Source organism: Eurosta solidaginis, chromosome 2 (genome assembly GCF_040869045.1).
Source record: "Eurosta solidaginis isolate ZX-2024a chromosome 2, ASM4086904v1, whole genome shotgun sequence".
In the NCBI taxonomy this organism is placed as follows: Eukaryota; Metazoa; Arthropoda; class Insecta; order Diptera; family Tephritidae; genus Eurosta; species Eurosta solidaginis.
In genome coordinates, this window is record NC_090320.1 from 50,291,299 (window position 1) to 50,310,337 (window position 19,039).

Sequence of the window (19,039 nt, forward strand, 5' to 3'; positions counted from 1 at the left end):
TAGTAATAGGAGTAACGTCCCTGCCAAATTTCATCATGATATCTTCAACGACTGACAAATTACAGCTTGCAAAATTTTTAAATTACCTTCTTTTAAAAGTGGGCGGTGCCACGCCCATTGTCCAAAATTTTACTAGTTTTCTATTCTGCGTCATAAATTCAACTCATCTACCAAGTTTCGTCGCTTTATCTGTCTTTGGTAATGAATTATCGCACTTTTTCGGTTTTTCGAAATTTTCGATATCGAAAAAGTGGGCGTGGTTATAGTCCGATATCGTTCATTTTAAATAGCGATCTGAGATTAGTGCTCAGGAACCTACATACCAAATTTCATCAAGATACCTCAAAATTTACTCAAGTTATCGTGTTAACGGACGGACGGACGGACGGACATGGCTCAATCAAATTTTTTTTCGATTATTTTGATATATGGAAGTCTATATCTATCTCGATTCCTTTATATATGTACAACCAACCGTTATCCAATCAAACTTAATATACTCTGTGAGCTCTGCTCAACTGAGTATAAAAAGGACAGAATAGGACGTTGGCAATAGTTCATGCGGGTATTCTAGCAAATTCAAGCAAAACACACCAACAAATCCCAAGCAGCATTTGGAAGGCATATCAACGTTTAAGTGTTATATACATCCGTACTTACCACAACAAGAAAGTTCCGAAATGAACATAGAAATAGATTTTTGTTTCGAAGTTTTTGGAACCCTTTTTGCCTTATTTTATATACACATCTTTGAGAGGACCACTTTAGTGAATGTTGCTACAGCGGGATATAGAAGAGAAAAGTAATACAGTTTTATAAGCTTTTCAAAGTATACCTGTGGAGCAAAGGTGCGTGGGACACTTCCTGAACAGCAGAGCTACGCAAGAGTTAAAGTCTCACTTGGTTCACCCATGGATCGAAGGCGCCAGAGGGTATCGGAAAATATCCGACCAGTTTCCAACCCGAAGCTATCGCCATAAGCCGATGTGCAGAGATAAAACTGCAACAGGGATGCACAAATGAGATATTTTTTATACTCGGCGATAGTGCAGGCCACGCGCAAGGCAATATCTTCAGTTGATATAAATAATTAACAGTCCTTGAGTGATGGAGAGGTTAAATCCTTTGGAGGCTAATAACACCAGTCGTTTAGCTTGTGTACCTGGCTACATAGGGGTTGATGAAAAGGAGCAGTGGACGGGCTGGCAAGGAAGGCCGAATGCTATAATTGCGACAGAGTCACAGACTATGAGGGAAGAGATCGGGGAAAATGGGGCATGTCTCAGAGAACAACACTGGTGCGAAAGTTCAGGACTGCGGCAGGCAAAGTCACTAATAGGAGGATACAACGGAAAGCATTTAAAATCTGTGATTAACCTCCCAAAAAGCAATCGAAGAATTTAAAGAGGCATGCTCATAGGTCGCTGCAGACTAAAGAGCCACATTCATAAACTGGGTATAAGATCTATTCATACTGCTCGAATACGGCGCAGTGGCCAGAAGAAGACTCAGGATTCTTGGATCACTAAAATAAAAAAGTGGACACATACTCTCTAAAGCCGATCAACATTGCTCGGGACCTCGGTTTGGACCAGGTGCTGTGAAAAGAATGAGGACACAATAGGGCAATAGGTCACAGTGCATAACCCTAAAGTAATATATACTTCTATCTATACATGTATATAAGAACCTTTGAGAAGAACTTTGTAGAGCGAAAAAACGGTAACGCTCCACTATGAGCATATTTCGAAGTATTTTCGGATGTTTAAGAAGGCTTTTGCTGAATGAATGGTTAGAAATGATACCAAAGAAAGTCGAGACTGAGTCCTGAAAGAATACATCTATAAAGCCTTAGGTTAGCTTAGGTAGAGAGAGCGTGCACGGAAGCTTCCCACACTTACACACAGAGGCATTTTTATCCATTGCGAATGCCCTCAGTGAGTGCCAAGTGGCGGCAAATTCGTCCAACCAGATGCCTTGCTAGTAGTCCTGCAAAAGCTAGCATTGCTTTTTATGTGTAGATCAATAAGTCTCTCCAGTTTTTTAAGGATAAAGGAGGAGAGGCTTATTTGACGGTTGTCTTAAGGTTCCGAGGGGTTAAGTTTCCCTGCTTTAGGAGGCAAGATAACCATCTTGTAGGCATACCGCTGTTTGCAATATGGTCCGTGTAACAACTATAGCTCAAATTATGTATGGGATCCTGGTGTAAGATATTTGTGACGTCGGTTTCCAGAGAATAATCTCAACTTAATGGCATATTAATGTTCATCGCGTCCATGCATCCTGGAAAGTGTGCCTCTATCAAGAATTCCAAGGCCATCTAATATATAAAATTCTTCTGTCACGGTTTTAGAGGCTTAACTCCTCCGAAACGGCTGAACCGATTCTCATGAAATTTTGTGAGCATATTGGGTAGTTCTGAGAATCGGCCAACGTTTACCCTTTTTTTCGCTACGTGTCTAGGGTCTTGAGATCAAAACGTGGACCCGGGTACCCCTAGAATGTGTTTATACAATATGGATATCAAATGAAAGACGTTGATGAGTGCTATAGTACAGGATAATTTTCATACCCCTGGGTGACTAGGGTCTAGAGATATAGGCCAAAACGTGGACCCGGGTACCCCTAGAATGTGTTTATGCAATATGGATATCAAATGAAAGCTGTTGATGAGTGCTATAGTACAGGATAATTTTCATACAACTGGGAGGCTAGGGTCTCGAGATATAGCCCAAAACGTGGACCCGGGTACCCCTAGAATGTGTTTATACAATATGGATATCAAATGAAAGCTGTTGATGAGTGCTATAGTACAGGATAATTTTCATACAACTGGGAGGCAAGGGTCTAGAGATATAACCCAAAACGTGGACCCGGGTACCCCTAGAATGTGTTTATACAATATGGATATCAAATGAAAGACGTTGATGAGTGCTATAGTACAGGATAATTTTCATACCCCTGGGTGACTAGGTTCTCGAGATATAGGCCAAAACGTGGACCCGGGTACCCCTAGAATGTGTTTATACAATATGGATAGCAAATGAAAGCTGTTGATAAGTGCTATAGTACAGGATAATTTTCATACCCCTGGGTGACTAGGGTCTCGATATATAGGCCAAAACGTGGACCCGGGTACCCCTAGAATGTGTTTATGCAATATGGATATCAAATGAAAGCTGTTGATGAGTGCTATAGTACAGGATAATTTTCATACAACTGGGAGGCTAGGGTCTCGAGATATAGCCCAAAACGTGGACCCGGGTACACCTAGAATGTGTTTTTACATTATGGGTATCAAATTGAAGATGTTGATGTATGCTTTAGTACAGAGTAAGTTTTACACCGCTGGGTGACTACGGTCTCGAGATATAGGCCAAAATATGGACCCGGATACACCTAGAATATGTTTTTATATTATGGGTATCGAATTGAATCTGTTGATGTGTGCCATATTACAGAGTAAGTTTTACACCGCTGAGTGACTAGGGTCTCGAGATATAGGCCAAAACATGGACCCGGATACCCCTAGAATGTGTGTGTATTATGGATATCAAATGAAAGCTGTTGCTGAGAGCTCTAAAGTTCAATGTGATATTCGATTTAGTTGCATCAACCTGGCAAAACTGATAAATATGCATGCGAAGCCGAAACAAAAACAAGAATTAATAATACCCACATACCTATTTACATACGTCCTAATCGATTTGCCTAAAAATTCGTATATAAAGTATGCCAGAGACGGACTGGGACTGGGATTAAGGCTAGGACTGGGACTGAGACTGAGACTCGGAGTGGGACTGGGACTGAGACTCGGAATGGGGCTGGAACAAAATATATACCACCCTCTGGGACTGGCAATAAGAGATGAAGAAGAAGGAGAAAAACTTTAGAGAAGAGAAAAGAGAAAAGGATACTGAGAAAGAGATAAATTTATACGAAGATGGAGATGAAGCGAAAAAGACGAAGGGAGAAATGAATAAAAAGATTAGGAAAAATTATAGAGGGGTATGGCAGAGCTAGACGGAAAAAGCTTATTAAAATGTATGCAGATAAGCTAAATTTACGGCAGAGCAACGTCTGCCGGGTCTGCTAGTTTGTATATATATTGTGAAGTGATGTACATTGGAACGATTGTTCGTCATCCCTTGTCAAACTTGGTTTCGAGACAAACGGGTTTCGCCGTTGTGCCTTCATCATTGTCGATTTTCGTTCTCGTGAAGTCTTGATGCCACATTTATTATCCCCTGGTTCTCACAGTATTCCTCCCATGATTTATTTCTTGTCTTAATTCAGCTTTTTATGTGTAAAAACTGCATCTGTAGACATCCCAACGCTCTTCGAGGCGTCTTTGTTTAACTTTGTTGAAGAGTTCTATTCCTAAACGTTGACTGATTGCCTTTGTAACATTCAATAAGGTTAGTAAAAGTAAGTAGGACGTACTCCCCTCATGTATTTGTATCGCCTCTTAGTTCCTAATGAGACCTGTTTCCCTCGTTGCGTTTGGTTAAAACCGCCAAGAATGAAAATAGTTTCTCCTTTCCATAGCTATGTGGAATTTGTCTTAAAATTCACAGCTAAGCCAAATTCGACTTGAAAGCGCTGCCAGCGCTGAGTGGATGCGGGCTATAAAAGCTCAATCTCGCTCAGTTCAACTATATGTACATGAAAATGCTGAGTGGGTAAAATCTTGTGTTTTGCACTTTTCGCTGCTGTAAGTGCGCGTATAAACTTTACATACATAGTGAGATATAAATCTTAAGTGAGCTTGAGCTAAAGAGGATACAGTTGCCATTTGTTGTTGGTGCGTTTTCAAATTACTTGTCAACTTTGACATGATATGCCAAGATTACATATTGAAATGGAACTTGTTGTTTAGCGCGGGAAACGAAAAGGCAGAACGAACGTTTAGTACTTTCACAGCACTATGTAGTAAAGTGAATATATATAAAAACTTATGTAAATACTGGGATATCCCTGGCGGGGTTGATTCTCTCGCACATACAAAAATTAAAAACTCATAGCTTTTATTTAAAAAATTGGCACCAGTTAAACCTAATTTTTATTATAGTTATAGAATTTACAAGAAAAGGGAAGATATGAAGGTTATCATCAATCGATGTGTGTTTGAGTGAGAGTAGGTATGAGATTGCGAGTGGAGGTGAAAGTGTTAGTGGGAGTCGGAGTTAAAATGGGAGTTGGAATGGGAGTGGCAGTAGAGAAAGGTGAAGTCGGACGAGAGTGGGGAAATGGAAGATAGAGTAAAAGAGGACGGGATAAAGAGTGATATGTGGAAGAAGCAAACCAATTTTTGGGCAGGATAACGTCCGCCGGATACGTAAGTATAATATAAAGCTCTCCGCCACTAAGGAATAACCAGCATTCAGCTAAACAGACTCCCGCTGAATGAGATTAAAAAGGGCCTCGGATGAAATATAATATAAAAAACATAATAAAGTAAAATAATATAAAACAAAATAAACTTAAATAAAATATAATAAAATCGTATGAAAAAAAAATTAATAAAACAATATTAAATTGAATAAAATAAAATAAAACAAAAAATAAATAAATTAAAATAAAATGAAAGAACATAAAATAAAATAAAAATAAATAAAATAAAAAAAACGAAATAAAACGAATAGAAATAGAAGAAAAAAATAAAATTAAAAAAAAAAAAGAAATAAAACGATTTGAAATAACATAAATAAATAAAAGTTAAACAAAATTGAATAAAACAAAATAAAATAATATAAAATAAAATAATATGACTTAAAAGATTATAAAATAAAATAAAATAAAAAAGAGGGAATAAAATTTAACTAAACAAAGTATAGTAAAATATAAAACAAAATGAAATATAATAAAAAAAAAAATAAAAATAAAAACGAAATAAAATAAAATAACATAAACAAAACAACAGAAAATAAAATAAAACAAAATAGAAAAAAAATATAATAAATTGAAATAAAATGAAATAAAATAAAACAAAATTAAATTAAATTAAGTAAACACATTTTTTTAAATAAAAGAAAATAAAATTTAACTAAACAAAGTATGTAAAATAAAAAAAAAAAAAAAAATTAAATAAAATAAGTAAAAAATAAAATAAAACAAGTAAGGAAGGTTAAGTTCGGGTGTAACCGAACATTACATACTCAGTTGAGAGCTATGGTGACAACATAAGGGAAAATAACCATGTAGGAAAATGAACCGAGGGAAACCCTGGAATGTGTTTGTATGACATGTGTATCAAATGAAAGGCATTAAAGAGTATTTTATGAGGGAGTGGGCCATAGTTCTATAGGTGGACGCCATTTAGGGATATAGCCATAAAGGTGGATCAGGGTTGACTCCAGAATGCGTTTGTACGATATGGGTATCAAATGAAAGATATTAATGAGTATTTTAAAAGGGCGTGGACCTAAGTTCTATAGATGGACGCTTTTCGAGATATCGCCGTAAAGATGGACCAGGGGTGACTCTAGAATGCGTTTGTACGATATGGGTATCAAATCAAAGGTGTTAATGAGTATTTTTAAAAGGGAGTGGGCCTTCGTTTTATAGGTGTTCGCCTTTTCGAGATATCGCCATAAAGGTGGACCAGGAGTGACTTTAGAATTTGTTTGTATGATATGGGAATCAAATGAAAGGTGTTAATGATTATTTTAAAAGGGCGTGGGCCTTCGTTTTATAGGTGTTCGTCTTTTCGAGATATCGCCATAAAGGTGGACCAGGGGTGACTTTAGAATTTGTTTGTATGATATGGGAATCAAATGAAAGGTGTTAATGAGCATTTTAAAAGGGAGTAATCCTTAGTTCCATAGGTGGACGCCGTTTCGAGATATCTCCATAAAGGTGGGCCAGGGGTGACTCTAGAATTCGTTTGTGCAATATGGGTATCAAACGAAAGGAGTTAATGAGTATTTTAAGAGGGAGTGGGCCTTAGTTCTCTAGGTGGACGCATTTTCGAGGTATCGCAATAAAGGTGGACCAGGGGTGACTCTAGACTTTGTTTGTACGATATGGGTATCAAATCAAAGGTGTTAATGAGTATTTTTAAAAGGGAGTGGGCCTCCGTTTTATAGGTGTTCGCCTTTTCGAGATATCGCCATAAAGGTGGACCAGGGGTGACTTTAGAATTTGTTTGTATGATATGGGAATCAAATGAAAGGTGTTAATGATTATTTTAAAAGGGCGTGGGGCTTAGTTCTATAGGTGGACCCCTTTTCGAGATATCGCCATAAAGGTGGACCAGGGGTGACTCTAGAATTCGTTTGTGCAATATGAGTATCAAACGAAAGGAGTTAATGAGTATTTTAAGAGGGAGTGGGCCTTAGTTCTATAGGTGGACGCCTTTTCGAGATATCGCCATAAAGATGGACCAGGTGTGACTCTAGAATGCGTTTGTACGATATGGGTATCAAATGAAAGGTGTTAATGAGTATTTTAAAAGGGAGTAATCCTTAGTTCCATAGGTGGACGCCGTTTCGAGATATCGCCATAAAGGTGGGCCAGGGGTGACTCTAGAATTCGTTTGTGCAATATGGGTATCAAACGAAAGGTGTTAATGAGTATTTTTAAAAGGGAGTGGGCCTTCGTTCTATAGGTGTTCGCCTTTTCGAAATATCGCCATAAAGGTGGACCAGGGGTGACTCTAGAATGAGTTTGTACGATATGGGTATCAAATTAAAGGTATTAATGAGAGTTTTAAAAGGGAGTGGTGGTAGTTGTATATGTGAAGGCGTTTTCCAGATATCGACCAAAATGTGGACCAGGGTGACCCAGAACATCATCTGTTGGATACCGCTACTTTATTTATATATGTAATACCTGCCAAGATTTTAAGGGTTTTTTATTTCGTCCTGCAGAACTTTTTCATTTTCTTCTACTTAATATGGTAGGTGTCACAACCATTTTATAAAGTTTTTTCTAAAGTTATATTTCGCGTCAATAAAACAATCCAATTACCTTACCATATTTCATCCCTTTTTTCGTATTTGGTATAGAATTATGGCATTTTTTTCATTTTTCGTAATTTCCAATATCGAAAAAGTGGGCGTGGTCATAGTCGGATTTCGTTCATTTTTCATACCAAGATAAAGTGAGTTCAGATAAGTACGTGAACTGAGTTTAGTAAAGATATATCGATTTTTGCTCAAGTTATCGTGTTAACGGCCATGCGGAAGGACCGACGGACGACTGTGTATAAAAACTGGGCGTGACATCAACCGATTTCGCCCATTTTCACAGAAAACAGTTAGCGCCATAAATTCTATGCCCCTACCAAATTTCAAAAGGATTGGTTAATTTTTGTTCGACTTATGGCGTTAAAAGTATCCTAGACAAATTTAATGAAAAAGGGCGGAGCCACGCCCGTTTTTAAATTTTCTTTTATTTTTGTATTTTGTTGCACCATATCATTACTGGAGTTGAATCTTGACATAATTTACTTATATACTGTAAAGTTATTAAATTTTTTGTTAAAATTTTACTTTAAAAAAATTTTTTTTTTAAAAGTGGGCGTGGTCCTTCTCCGATTTTGCTAATTTTTATTAAGCGTACATATAGTAATAAGAGTAACGTTCCTGCCAAATTTCATCATGATATCTTCAACGACTGCCAAATTACAGCTTGCAAAATTTTAAATTACCTTCTTTTAAAAGTGGGCGGTGTCACGCCCATTGTCCAAAATTTTTCTAATTTTCTATTTTGCGTCATAAGTTCAACTCATCTACCAAGTTTCGTCGCTTTATCAGTCTTTTGTAATGAATTATCGCACTTTTTCGATTTTTCGAAATTTTCGATATCGAAAAAGTGGGCGTGGTTATAGTCCGATATCGTTCATTTTAAATAGCGATCTGAGATGAGTGCTCAGGACCCTACATACCAAATTTCATCAAGATACCTCAAAATTTACTCAAGTTATCGTGTTAACGGACGGACGGACGGACGGACGGACGGACGGACGGACGGACGGACATGGCTCAACAAATTTTTTTTCGATCCTGATTATTTTGATATATGGAAGTCTATATCTATCTCGATTCCTTTATATATGTACAACCAACCGTTATCCAATCAAACTTAATATACTCTGTGAGCTCTGCTCAACTGAGTATAAAAACGAAATAAAATAAAATCAAATTACACAAGTTAAAATAAAATAAAACAAAATTAAAAAAATAAAAATTTAAAAAAGAAAAAAATTAAATAAAATGAAATAAAATACAATAAAATAAAATAAAATTGCATAGTTTGTAATATTGCGAAACTTGTACATAAATAGATATAAGTAAAATGTTCAATAAAAATGAACGAATGAATGAATGAATAAAATAAAATAAAATAAAATAAAAGATAATATAATGAAATAATTTTTTTTATAAATTATTATTGGCCTTTAATCTTTAAATTTATTAAACTATTTTATGAACTCGAGGCCTTATCCAAATAAAAACACAGTGTATATATTTTATATTTGTATTTTCATTTTGTATTCTATTCGATATTTCGACTTCAGTCTGAAGTCGTCATCAGCACCACTTGAGTATATTATACAGTCTGTATAACATGTTCATGTAGTGATTATCTCATTCAAAAAGCGTACCTAACATCATCAAAAATTGGCGTGGAAATAAAAGTGAATTTAAAAAGGTGGTATCATCTACCTACTCTGGGTTTTCCAAAACCAGTTAGAAATACACATTTTTAGCTTTGCCTTTGATTACCTTTCCCTGAAAATAATCTCATTTTGTTTAACTCTTTTTTCTTTTCAGGTGATCCTACTACAGAAAAGAAGCTCATTACATACCTGCCATGTGATAAATATTAAGTCGACAAATGCCACTTAAATAAAACGCTAAACAATAACAAAAACGCGACCAATTTAAATTTAAGTATGCTTCATATAACTTTATTAGCTTCATTTCGCGTAAAAAAAAAAATAAGCAAAATGCAAACGTGAAGTAAAGTTGTCAAAACATATAGCGCGAGTGCGGATGTTAGTGGCGTTATTAGCATGCAATCAATCATGGCCAGGTGTGAGCACCCTCATGTGAATATTTTTGTTCACGAGTAATGCATGCCTTAGAATTCATAGCAAGTAGTTAACAACAAATCTTCGCACCAAACTCAGCAACATTTGTGTGCGCCAAAAGTGTTTGAGGAAAAATGCCGCACCATCATCATGTTGACTACAATCGGAAGTATTCCGCCCAGGAAACAATACAGGTAAGTAAGTGTTTATATATTTGTATACAAGAATTCATATAATACTTGAGTCAGTTTGAGTCATTTTTATTAAGCCATGTTTGTCTCTTCATGGTCATAAATATGCTCGAATTAAGGAATGTTGGTGTGCTGGTGTGTGTTGATACGTGTAAGCTACTGCCAGTCCTTGTGTATTTGCTGGTTGAAGTGTAAACGCGCACTTGCCGTGGTTTTGTGTAGGTAATTTTTCGTTTATTTTTCACTTCCGGGTTGAGGAAGAACAAGAAGCAAAAGTGTTGGGAAAATTAAACCGAAAGTCGCTTGAGCTGAAAAAAAACCTTTTTTTTTATTCTTTGAATAGTCCTTGGTAATGCCGAGGAAAGCTCACTGTTGAAGTTATCAAGTTTTGAGACCTGCTGGTTTCCCAACAAAACAACATAAAACACACGTTACGTTAGTGCTGTGAGTGTACTCATATTTTAAATACGTGTGTGGCATTGGTGGTGTCACCATTATTAAAATAAAATTTTGGCGCTATACTTAACTTTTTTGAAATTTTTGAGAAGACCTTTCGATACATATCAAACTGTTTTTGTCTTGGTTTTATAGTTTGGCCGTAAAAGGGGAGCGAATGTTTCATCTTGTCTATTTATATATGTATAGATTGGCCAAAAGCTCCTATAGGCCCGCCGTTTCTCTTATCGTGGTTTTTCTCAAGGGTTTGTCGTATCATGGAAATCGGGTACATAGTAGCTCTACTATGTCTGTGGCGCACTGTAAAGTCTCATTACGGGACCGCCTTTCTTAACAGCTTTTTACGAGTTCCTCCTGTTACCTCTATAACCCTGGACGTTAGCTAACTCGCTAAAATACTTCCGCCAGCCGCTGGGTTTTCTTGTAGAATGTCCGTCCATTATTTCCGCCAGCCTTCAAGGTTCATTCTCTAGGTAGGCGTTAGGTTAGGTTGAACTGGACGGTAATAGCTGAGGTCTTAGTCTGGCAAGCGCAGGGAACAAGAAAACAGCGTACTCGATCGGTTTCTCCGCCAACCCGCACTTCCTAAATTTGCTATCACTGATTTCGATGTCACCGTAAAGCTCAAATACACCCCCTGCACCCGTACTCAGTGTGGCCCTTTATGAAGGGTAAAATGAACTAAAAAGTGCAACGTGATTATATTAAATCGTTCTAAAGATGGTACTACCATAATGCTGCTCGTTGCCAGTACATCCTCAATCTGTGTTGTGCAAAGAACAAAAAACTAAATAACATGCCCCAAAAACTTCGAGCAGTCTCTTTTTCGTTATATCAGCAACAGCGAGCTCGGTTTGGCTTCACCTTCTTCGAACAGCTACTTGGCTGTGTAGCTTCGAGCAGCGGAGCAATCAATCAAGCACAATCCGCTGGACGATGTTATGATGTGGTGGCTGAATTTCCCGGCTGTAAGACCAAATACTGCTTCCTTGTGGAACCTGGCTTTAAAGTTTTCGAGCACGGTTTTGATGTCATGACGAGGTTAGCTAAAGGCACGCAGTTTTTTCTTGTTTGTCATAAAATGGCAAAGAGGTAAATGTGCGTCGGCGCACAAAAGTGGACAAATGCAAGTCAATTTCAACTTTTGTGTAGTATTCCAGATGTAAGCCCGAAATGTTGTGCACTAAAGAATTTAGCATCACAAATAGCCACGGTTTTCCGCAGTATTTGAGTTCAATGGGCATTCGGACACATAGTCCGCAATTCGCGCATTGCTCATGAAGTAGCAGTATTTTGAAACAATTATTATATGTGGAAGATTGTTATATTTTGTGGGGTCCGTAGCTCATTACGTCCTCCCCTCCCCCCTTTGCTCCAGCATTTGATCAAAACCTCTCTCTATTCTACGTACATTTTATTCAAAAGTATTGTAAGAAACATAAATGCAGTCCCTTTTTTAAATACCAACAAATTACACGCAAACATATCCGTACCACTTGAAAAAACGGGTACCGCTGCGTATGGGTAATATTTTTATACTCAGCTGGGCAGAGCTCACAGAGTATATTAATTTTGTTCGCATAACGGTACCCCGTAATGGCATAAATTTAACCAGATAGATATAGACTTCTGTATATAAAAATGATCTGGGCCAAAAAAGAAATTCATTTAGCCATGTCCGTCCGTCCGTCCGTCTGTCCGTAAACACAATAACTTGAGTAAATTTTGAGGTATCTTAACGAAATTTGGTATGTAAGTCCCTGGGCAGAATAGAAAATTAGTAAAATTTTGGACAATGGGCCCACTTTTAAAAGAAGTTAATTTAAAAGTTCTGCAAGCTGTAATTTGGCAGCTGAGTATGTAATGTTCGGTTACACCCGAACTTAGCCTTCCTTACTTGTTTTAAATATTATTATTTACATACAAAACACACATAAACGAAGCTTATATGAGCGTTTTAAAAAGAAAGCATAATTAAATTTAGCAAGCAGGAGAAAATCCCTAGCCTATTTCGTTAGCACCACGTTCGCTACGCGCAACGTAAAAGTGCTACCAACATAACGGTCATGTTTTTCCACTCAACGCTTGCTTTGAATTCCCAATTGGCGCAATTTGACAAGCTAATGATATGCTGTTGAGGAATTTTAAATATCTGTTATATTTTTTCTTTGTCGCGTTTACCATTCCATTCATTGGCAACAGTAAGCTATCTGGCAATCTTACTTTTTGTAAGAGTAGTTAAGTCTACTTTGGCCTCGTGTAAGGGGCCTTGAAGTGGAGATGGTTGACATTTATTGCGCAGAATCTGAAATGTTTATTGCTTTTGATACTGCCAAAGTTTTATGATTAAATTAGATTATGAGAAAATTTCTGTTTTCGATGAATGAAGTGTGGGTAGGTAAATAGGACTATAAGGATTCGTGGAGCTGCAAGTGCAAATATTTCTGAGCACGTTGCCTGAATGTTTTAATTTGTATGCCATAAGCAAAACTGTTCACTACTAAGTGCTTAAATTAGTTGTATTTCCGATTAACTCATCGTTTATAACAAACAACTGGAACATTGGTGAATTCTTATTAAACCATTTTCAGTGTTTAAATGATAAGAAAACTTTTGTGGTGCGACTACTGGATAAACAGACTACCTTATTCCGTACCTGCGCTTCGAAGGGGCTCTAAGAGCCACAATAGAGGTGGATGGTTGGCGTAAGGGTGCCCAATTAGCACGACGCGATACTTGTGTACGCCGATGGTTCCAAAGTAATGGAAGGAGTGGGGTATGCGGTAAATTATGCTGATATGGAACAAACAGAGCCTACAAGAATCCAGATCACTGCACTGTTTGTATTATCCGCAACTAAAGCAGTAAAAACACTGGAAGAATATAGTTTGAACGGCAGGCGGGTTAACTTTTAAATTGACGGAGACAGCCAGCAACTAAGGCAATAAACTCGCAAGGGCGCATTCCTAGAAGCTTGGTCCATCAGATTGAGCGAGATTGAGATAAGAAGACAGTTGCTAATGATCGATCAAGCGAGAAAAGCGTATAACCAAGCGCGGGGCTATAAAGTGTCGAAGATCATGTGTAGGTCTTATAACAATGACTAAAAAAGCCACTTGCGCTGAACCAATAAATCTTTCCCCAATGAGAGCCTCCCAATATTGCTAGGTCCCTCTTCAAGGGTTAGGAGGAGTTCGGCCGACGCCACTTTAATGTGTTGGTGATTTATCTGTTAAAAACACAGCACCAAAGGGCGGTTTGTCACCCTCCAAAACCTTCGTTGTGACGTGTGCGTTTTCATTTTGTCCTTTTTGTCTAATGCTTTCGTGGTCCTCTTCAACTTCGCCCACTCTCCGAAATGTTATGAGTCTGTGACGGATGTGGGCGAAGCTTTGGCGGTTTTGAATTCGGTACGCTCCGGTACTAGCATCTTCTGAATCTTTACCGACTACAGGAGGAACGAGGTTTTGACTTCTCGAACTTTCGGATCTGTGGGTTTTAGACGCATCCTGGGACAGTCGTATTCTTAGCACCTTGATCCGCTGGGCTCTCCTTACATGACATTTATAATTTAAGGCGCGGATATTCCATGAACACGGTCCTCAAGATCCTTAAAATTGTTGCGAACTGTCCATCCTCAGCAACAAAACGTAACACAAATTGCTTAAATTAAAATTTTATTTAATTTTATTCTCGAGTGTAAGAAAACCAAGTTGTCAAACTCTAAAACAATTTACAACACAAAACATCTTTTTGCCACTTTACAAACCCTTTCCGCAATAATTTTGCATTTTTCATTAACACCCTCTTACACTTTTTGAGGGCACTCGAGCATTCTGTCCTTACCTAAAACTTCACTATCAAAAAACACAAGCAAAGCACGTGACTTCGACGATGGAATTTCAAAATAACTGTGCAAATTGTTGTTGTTATTGTAAACAACATACGAGAATGAGGAGTTTCTTGTGTGCGCACATTCCTGGACGGCGATGAATTTTTTGGAGACTTTGAATGTTGCGAGAGCACAAGAGCATTTGAAAGAGGACTTATGCCGAGACATTGAGAGAGAGACAGAAATGGGGAGAGCAAGAAATATATTAAACATGAACAGTGGTCGGCGTGCCATAGCTCAATTGAACCAGACTTGCTTCACACATATTCATACTGTCCATCATCAGTCGTTAGCGAGACAGCAACGGATAAACATTGCGTACGGCTGCCGCAAAAATGTTAAGGTTCCCTGTGAGAAATATTACGTTTGGGAAACGCAACTGGTAAGAGGGCCTTGCCATATGTCGCCCATCTTCCGAACATGTTTACGTTTGGGTTTTTGCCTTTTTGGGTATGTTATATTAAATAACTTTTCACTACAATATGAGTCTTTTTTAATTAATTTAACAAAAGTTGCAACAATTTTATTCTGGACTCCTCTTTCTCTGGCCCAAAAAAAAAAATTAACCTTCAGCACTGCAAAAAACTATTATAGAATGTTAAAAAACTTACCGAAATAGTAAAAGAATTGAATTGAATGTATCCTTATGTTTTAATTTTTTAAGTCAGCTCCATATATTTTAAAAATTTTGTATTGCCCTGGTTGCGGCAAATGTATTAGTTTCGGAAATATCTTGTTTTAAGCGTGTGATCGTCTCTATTTTTGCGATATTTTAGGGACTTGAGAATATTTTAAACTATTTCTGAATCAAAAATGAAATTTTACAAAATTTTAGCTTTAATGGATCCTCTGCATGTTGTAATTTTAGCTTTAATTTCCTACTGGGGTGCTCGTGCTCTCCCTCTCACTAATACACTTACATTTTAATTTTTGCCGACCACTGAACAAGAATGAATTTTTTGATAGTAAAAGCCGAACATTGCCGGCTGTTATGCGCCTTATTATATGCTCTTTCTCCTTCTGTCTCTCTCTCCGCTGCGAGAGTAAACGCATTTGTTGCATTCGATACTTTCTTTCTGTAGTGATTCTGTTTTGTTTTTTTTTTGTTTTGTTACTTAAAATTTTGTGTTTCGTTTCACTCGATAAAGCGCCAGACACATTATTTGCACAACAACAAGTACACAAGAAACAAAAAACTCCACAATGAAATTTTGTCAGCTGGCAGCTGTGAGTAATTTTGGGCAAAAACATCCCGTCGTTTTTGTTGCTGTTTTTTATGGCCTCAATGCGTCGATGCTGTTGATTTTGCCGTCGTGATGTGCAGGTGCCAGTGGCGAAAATTGTTTTTGTATTTCTGTGCATGTTGTTGTTGAAATTTAATTTCGTTGCATATTTCAGGGGATGTTAGCATTCAACTCATCTCGCGCACTTTTATAAGTAGCTCTTATGTATGTGTAGTGGTTATGAATGGTTGTAAAATGAGTGTCAAAATGCTATTACTACAAATGCTATTGAAGGCGCGCGCTTGCCACTGCTGGAAGGGGATGAAGATGAAATTTAAGAATAGCACATTTTGTCCTGGCGTGCGTTTGCCGATTAGACACGATTTTTTTCTTGTGTCTTTGTTCTTGTTATTGCATTGTTATTTCAGCCGTTTTGATGTGTCTGACGACGGTTCATTGCTCGATAAGAGAGTGCAACCCCACCGATTTGATTTGCTTTGAACCTGACATTGATTTTGCTGGTAATTTTCGCCAATACACTGAGAGAATGTATGTAGCACGAAGTCCTTCACAATTTCGAAATTATAGCTGCCAACAATGACGTGATCGCCAAGGCGCAAATGTGCTGACACCTTGCTTGATGACAGCAGGTACTTCGTCCTACTTTGTTCTCAACCACCATCAACCCTATATTTTTAGTTTACGGTAAGCAGAACTTACGGCGGTGTTTAGGCTGATGACGTCAATCTTGTCTGCATAGGTCAGTAATTGTACGATAGGTGGTCCCCCTGTCGGAAACCTTGTTTAGATTTGAACGACTCGGAGAGGTACTACTCAATTCTGACTGAGCTGATGGCGTTGCTCAACGTCACTGCTCAGCCGTATAATTTTTGCGGCGAAACCAAATTCAGAAATAGTGACATATAGACAGCTCCTTTTCATACTGTCGAAGGCGGCTTTTCCGGATTTTTTTCAAAACTTCGCGCATAGTGAAAATCGGGTCGGTGGTAAATATACCAGGTCTGAAGCCGCACTGATAAGGTCCAGACCGAACCTTATGTGCAATACTAAGACCACCTTCTTGTGGACTGGACTGTGGACTTTTCCTTCCGGTAACCGAACGGTAACGTTCACACATTATTTTTGTTTGCTTTTAAAGTAGCCCTGTAGGCAGCGCCCTTTCTTTCGGTTGCAACGCGACATTCTTCGTCGTACTAGTTGTTTTTCTGTGGTCGCCAGTAACCAGTTGTTTCCTCGGCGGCGGCACGCTGTGCTCCCACTGCTCCTGCAATCCGTCGGGTTGACTTGTGCTCTCAGAGAGCAGGTGTGAGAGTCGAGTCGCGAAATCATTGGCATTGTGTTGCTATTGCAGCCTTTCGAAGCCTAACTTTGTTAGTATTTTTTCGACGGTAGTTCCTCAAATCGTGGATACATTTTAAATCGATGCGTTTATTACAAAGTGGTTTATCTGGTTACATATACAAGGTACAGCCATGTAGCATCTTTATGCTAAAGTCCACTTGGAGTCAACGATGGGATAGAAAAAACTGCAATGAATGATGTTATCCCAGCGTTTGTGAAGCTGCACCGAGGCCCATCTATCCAGAAAAAGAGAACAAGTAGAATACCAAAATCTCCAGACACGTTCCGCTGAGAGTTGCCAGGGATATCTTTATGCTCAGGCAAGCAGATTGTTTTTATAAAAGTAGTGAGATGCTATCGCAAGTTGGGTTAAGCAATTCCCTAATAGCCCTCAACCTCACTGTGACAAAGCTTACCGATTTGATAGCCGCTGAACTATCTGAGAAGATGTCAAATTCCCTAATAGTTTCAGCGGCGTATACCATCTACCGCATCCTTTGTAGCGGCCAGCTCCGCCTGGATGATGTTGCAGTGATTGAGCAGCCTAATTTCCGGCTAACACCGGACTCATAGCTTTTCCCAAATACATTTACACGTGGCTCAGCAACATATGGCCTCTTGCCATCGACCATTAAGTAACAATTCATCGAGATATGATCTTGAAACCTCTTACTGGTTCAGAAAACCGATACAATGCAACAAAAGGAGGACAGAATACCGCTAGGGGGCATACAGATCGAAGGAATTAGAAAACTCCAAACTGATTAGGAGTCTTGAAATCGAACTTCAAGTAGCACTCCGGCAAGGTATAGATTTGACATTTTTATAGCGATTCAGGGGCCAATAGAATTTCAATATGTATAACAAAAAAATCCGCTAGGTTGTGCGCGAATCGGCAAATTTAAAACAGTTATACCAAATGGGAAATAATTGCGTCATATGTTTAGAAACTTCCCATTGAGCTACAAACTTGGGACCTCCCATGTGAACTGCATAGCACCAAGTGAGTGAAAAAAGGAAAAGAAATCGGCTGGGTGCCGTACAGATTGGGATCATAAGAAACCTCCTACGAGAATTGTAATAGTGCGATCGACTTTAAACTATACACTTAAAATTTTAAAACTGAAGCAGTTCCCGATGGCAGTGCACGCTAGGAGGCGCCTTAAGCGGGATATTGAAACAAGTCGTACCGAATTGGAAAGCTTGCATGTATTTTTATTAGATTCCTCTTCTGAGCTACAAACTTGATACTTGCCACATGGTGTAGAACTCGGGCATAATGTAGCATGCGGGGACGAGGAACTTCGTTGGCATTTTAAATAAAAAACAATACTTGGCGCGATATACCTACGAGGAGCTTAAGAGGAGCTTATCCTACAATTTGCGCAATGCTCTTTTTTAATTTTTCCTACAAATTGGATTAGGAATTTTCACCGAGAAGCTTTTAATGGCATCAATACACTCGGAGTGTTTGCCAAATTACCGGCGAGAGGCGACCCCTCTGAGAAAAACTTTTTTTAATTGACCATTTTCTTTCCAAATTTTTGACTTTGCTTTTGCCTTAACCGAGGACTTTCGGTGTGTTGGGCGGCACCATTTAGAGATGGTACTAGTTGAGATTCTGTCCCTTCGTCGTGCTCTGAACTGGCGCTATAAACATTGTGATGTCCTACGAAGAGTCAATTATCCCTCTTTGTACACCTTTTGAACGCGTTCTTAGCTGGTTCAGTCGTAGGTGCTTATCAATGTGTTTCTGATATTTATCGACGCGTTATCTATTTACTTACGAGAAGTTATCGATTTATTATCCACTACTTATCGAAATTTTAACGATTTGTTATCGAAAAGTTTTTAATTATTATCAAAAAGTTGTCGA

The 19,039-nt window shown here is 38.2% G+C and overlaps 1 protein-coding gene across 5 annotated transcripts in view; it reads left to right on the top strand.

Moving 5' to 3' along the window:
- sick (sickie) overlaps positions 1–19,039 on the top strand; it is a 1,191,762-nt gene that overhangs the window by 58,585 nt on the left and 1,114,138 nt on the right. For all 5 annotated transcript variants that reach the window (XM_067765301.1, XM_067765306.1, XM_067765303.1 and 2 more), the window contains one exon: positions 9,780–10,233. In XM_067765301.1, the coding sequence (XP_067621402.1) occupies positions 10,174–10,233 (60 nt within the window). In that variant the 5' untranslated portion in view covers positions 9,780–10,173. The remainder of the gene's footprint in view (positions 1–9,779; positions 10,234–19,039) is intronic.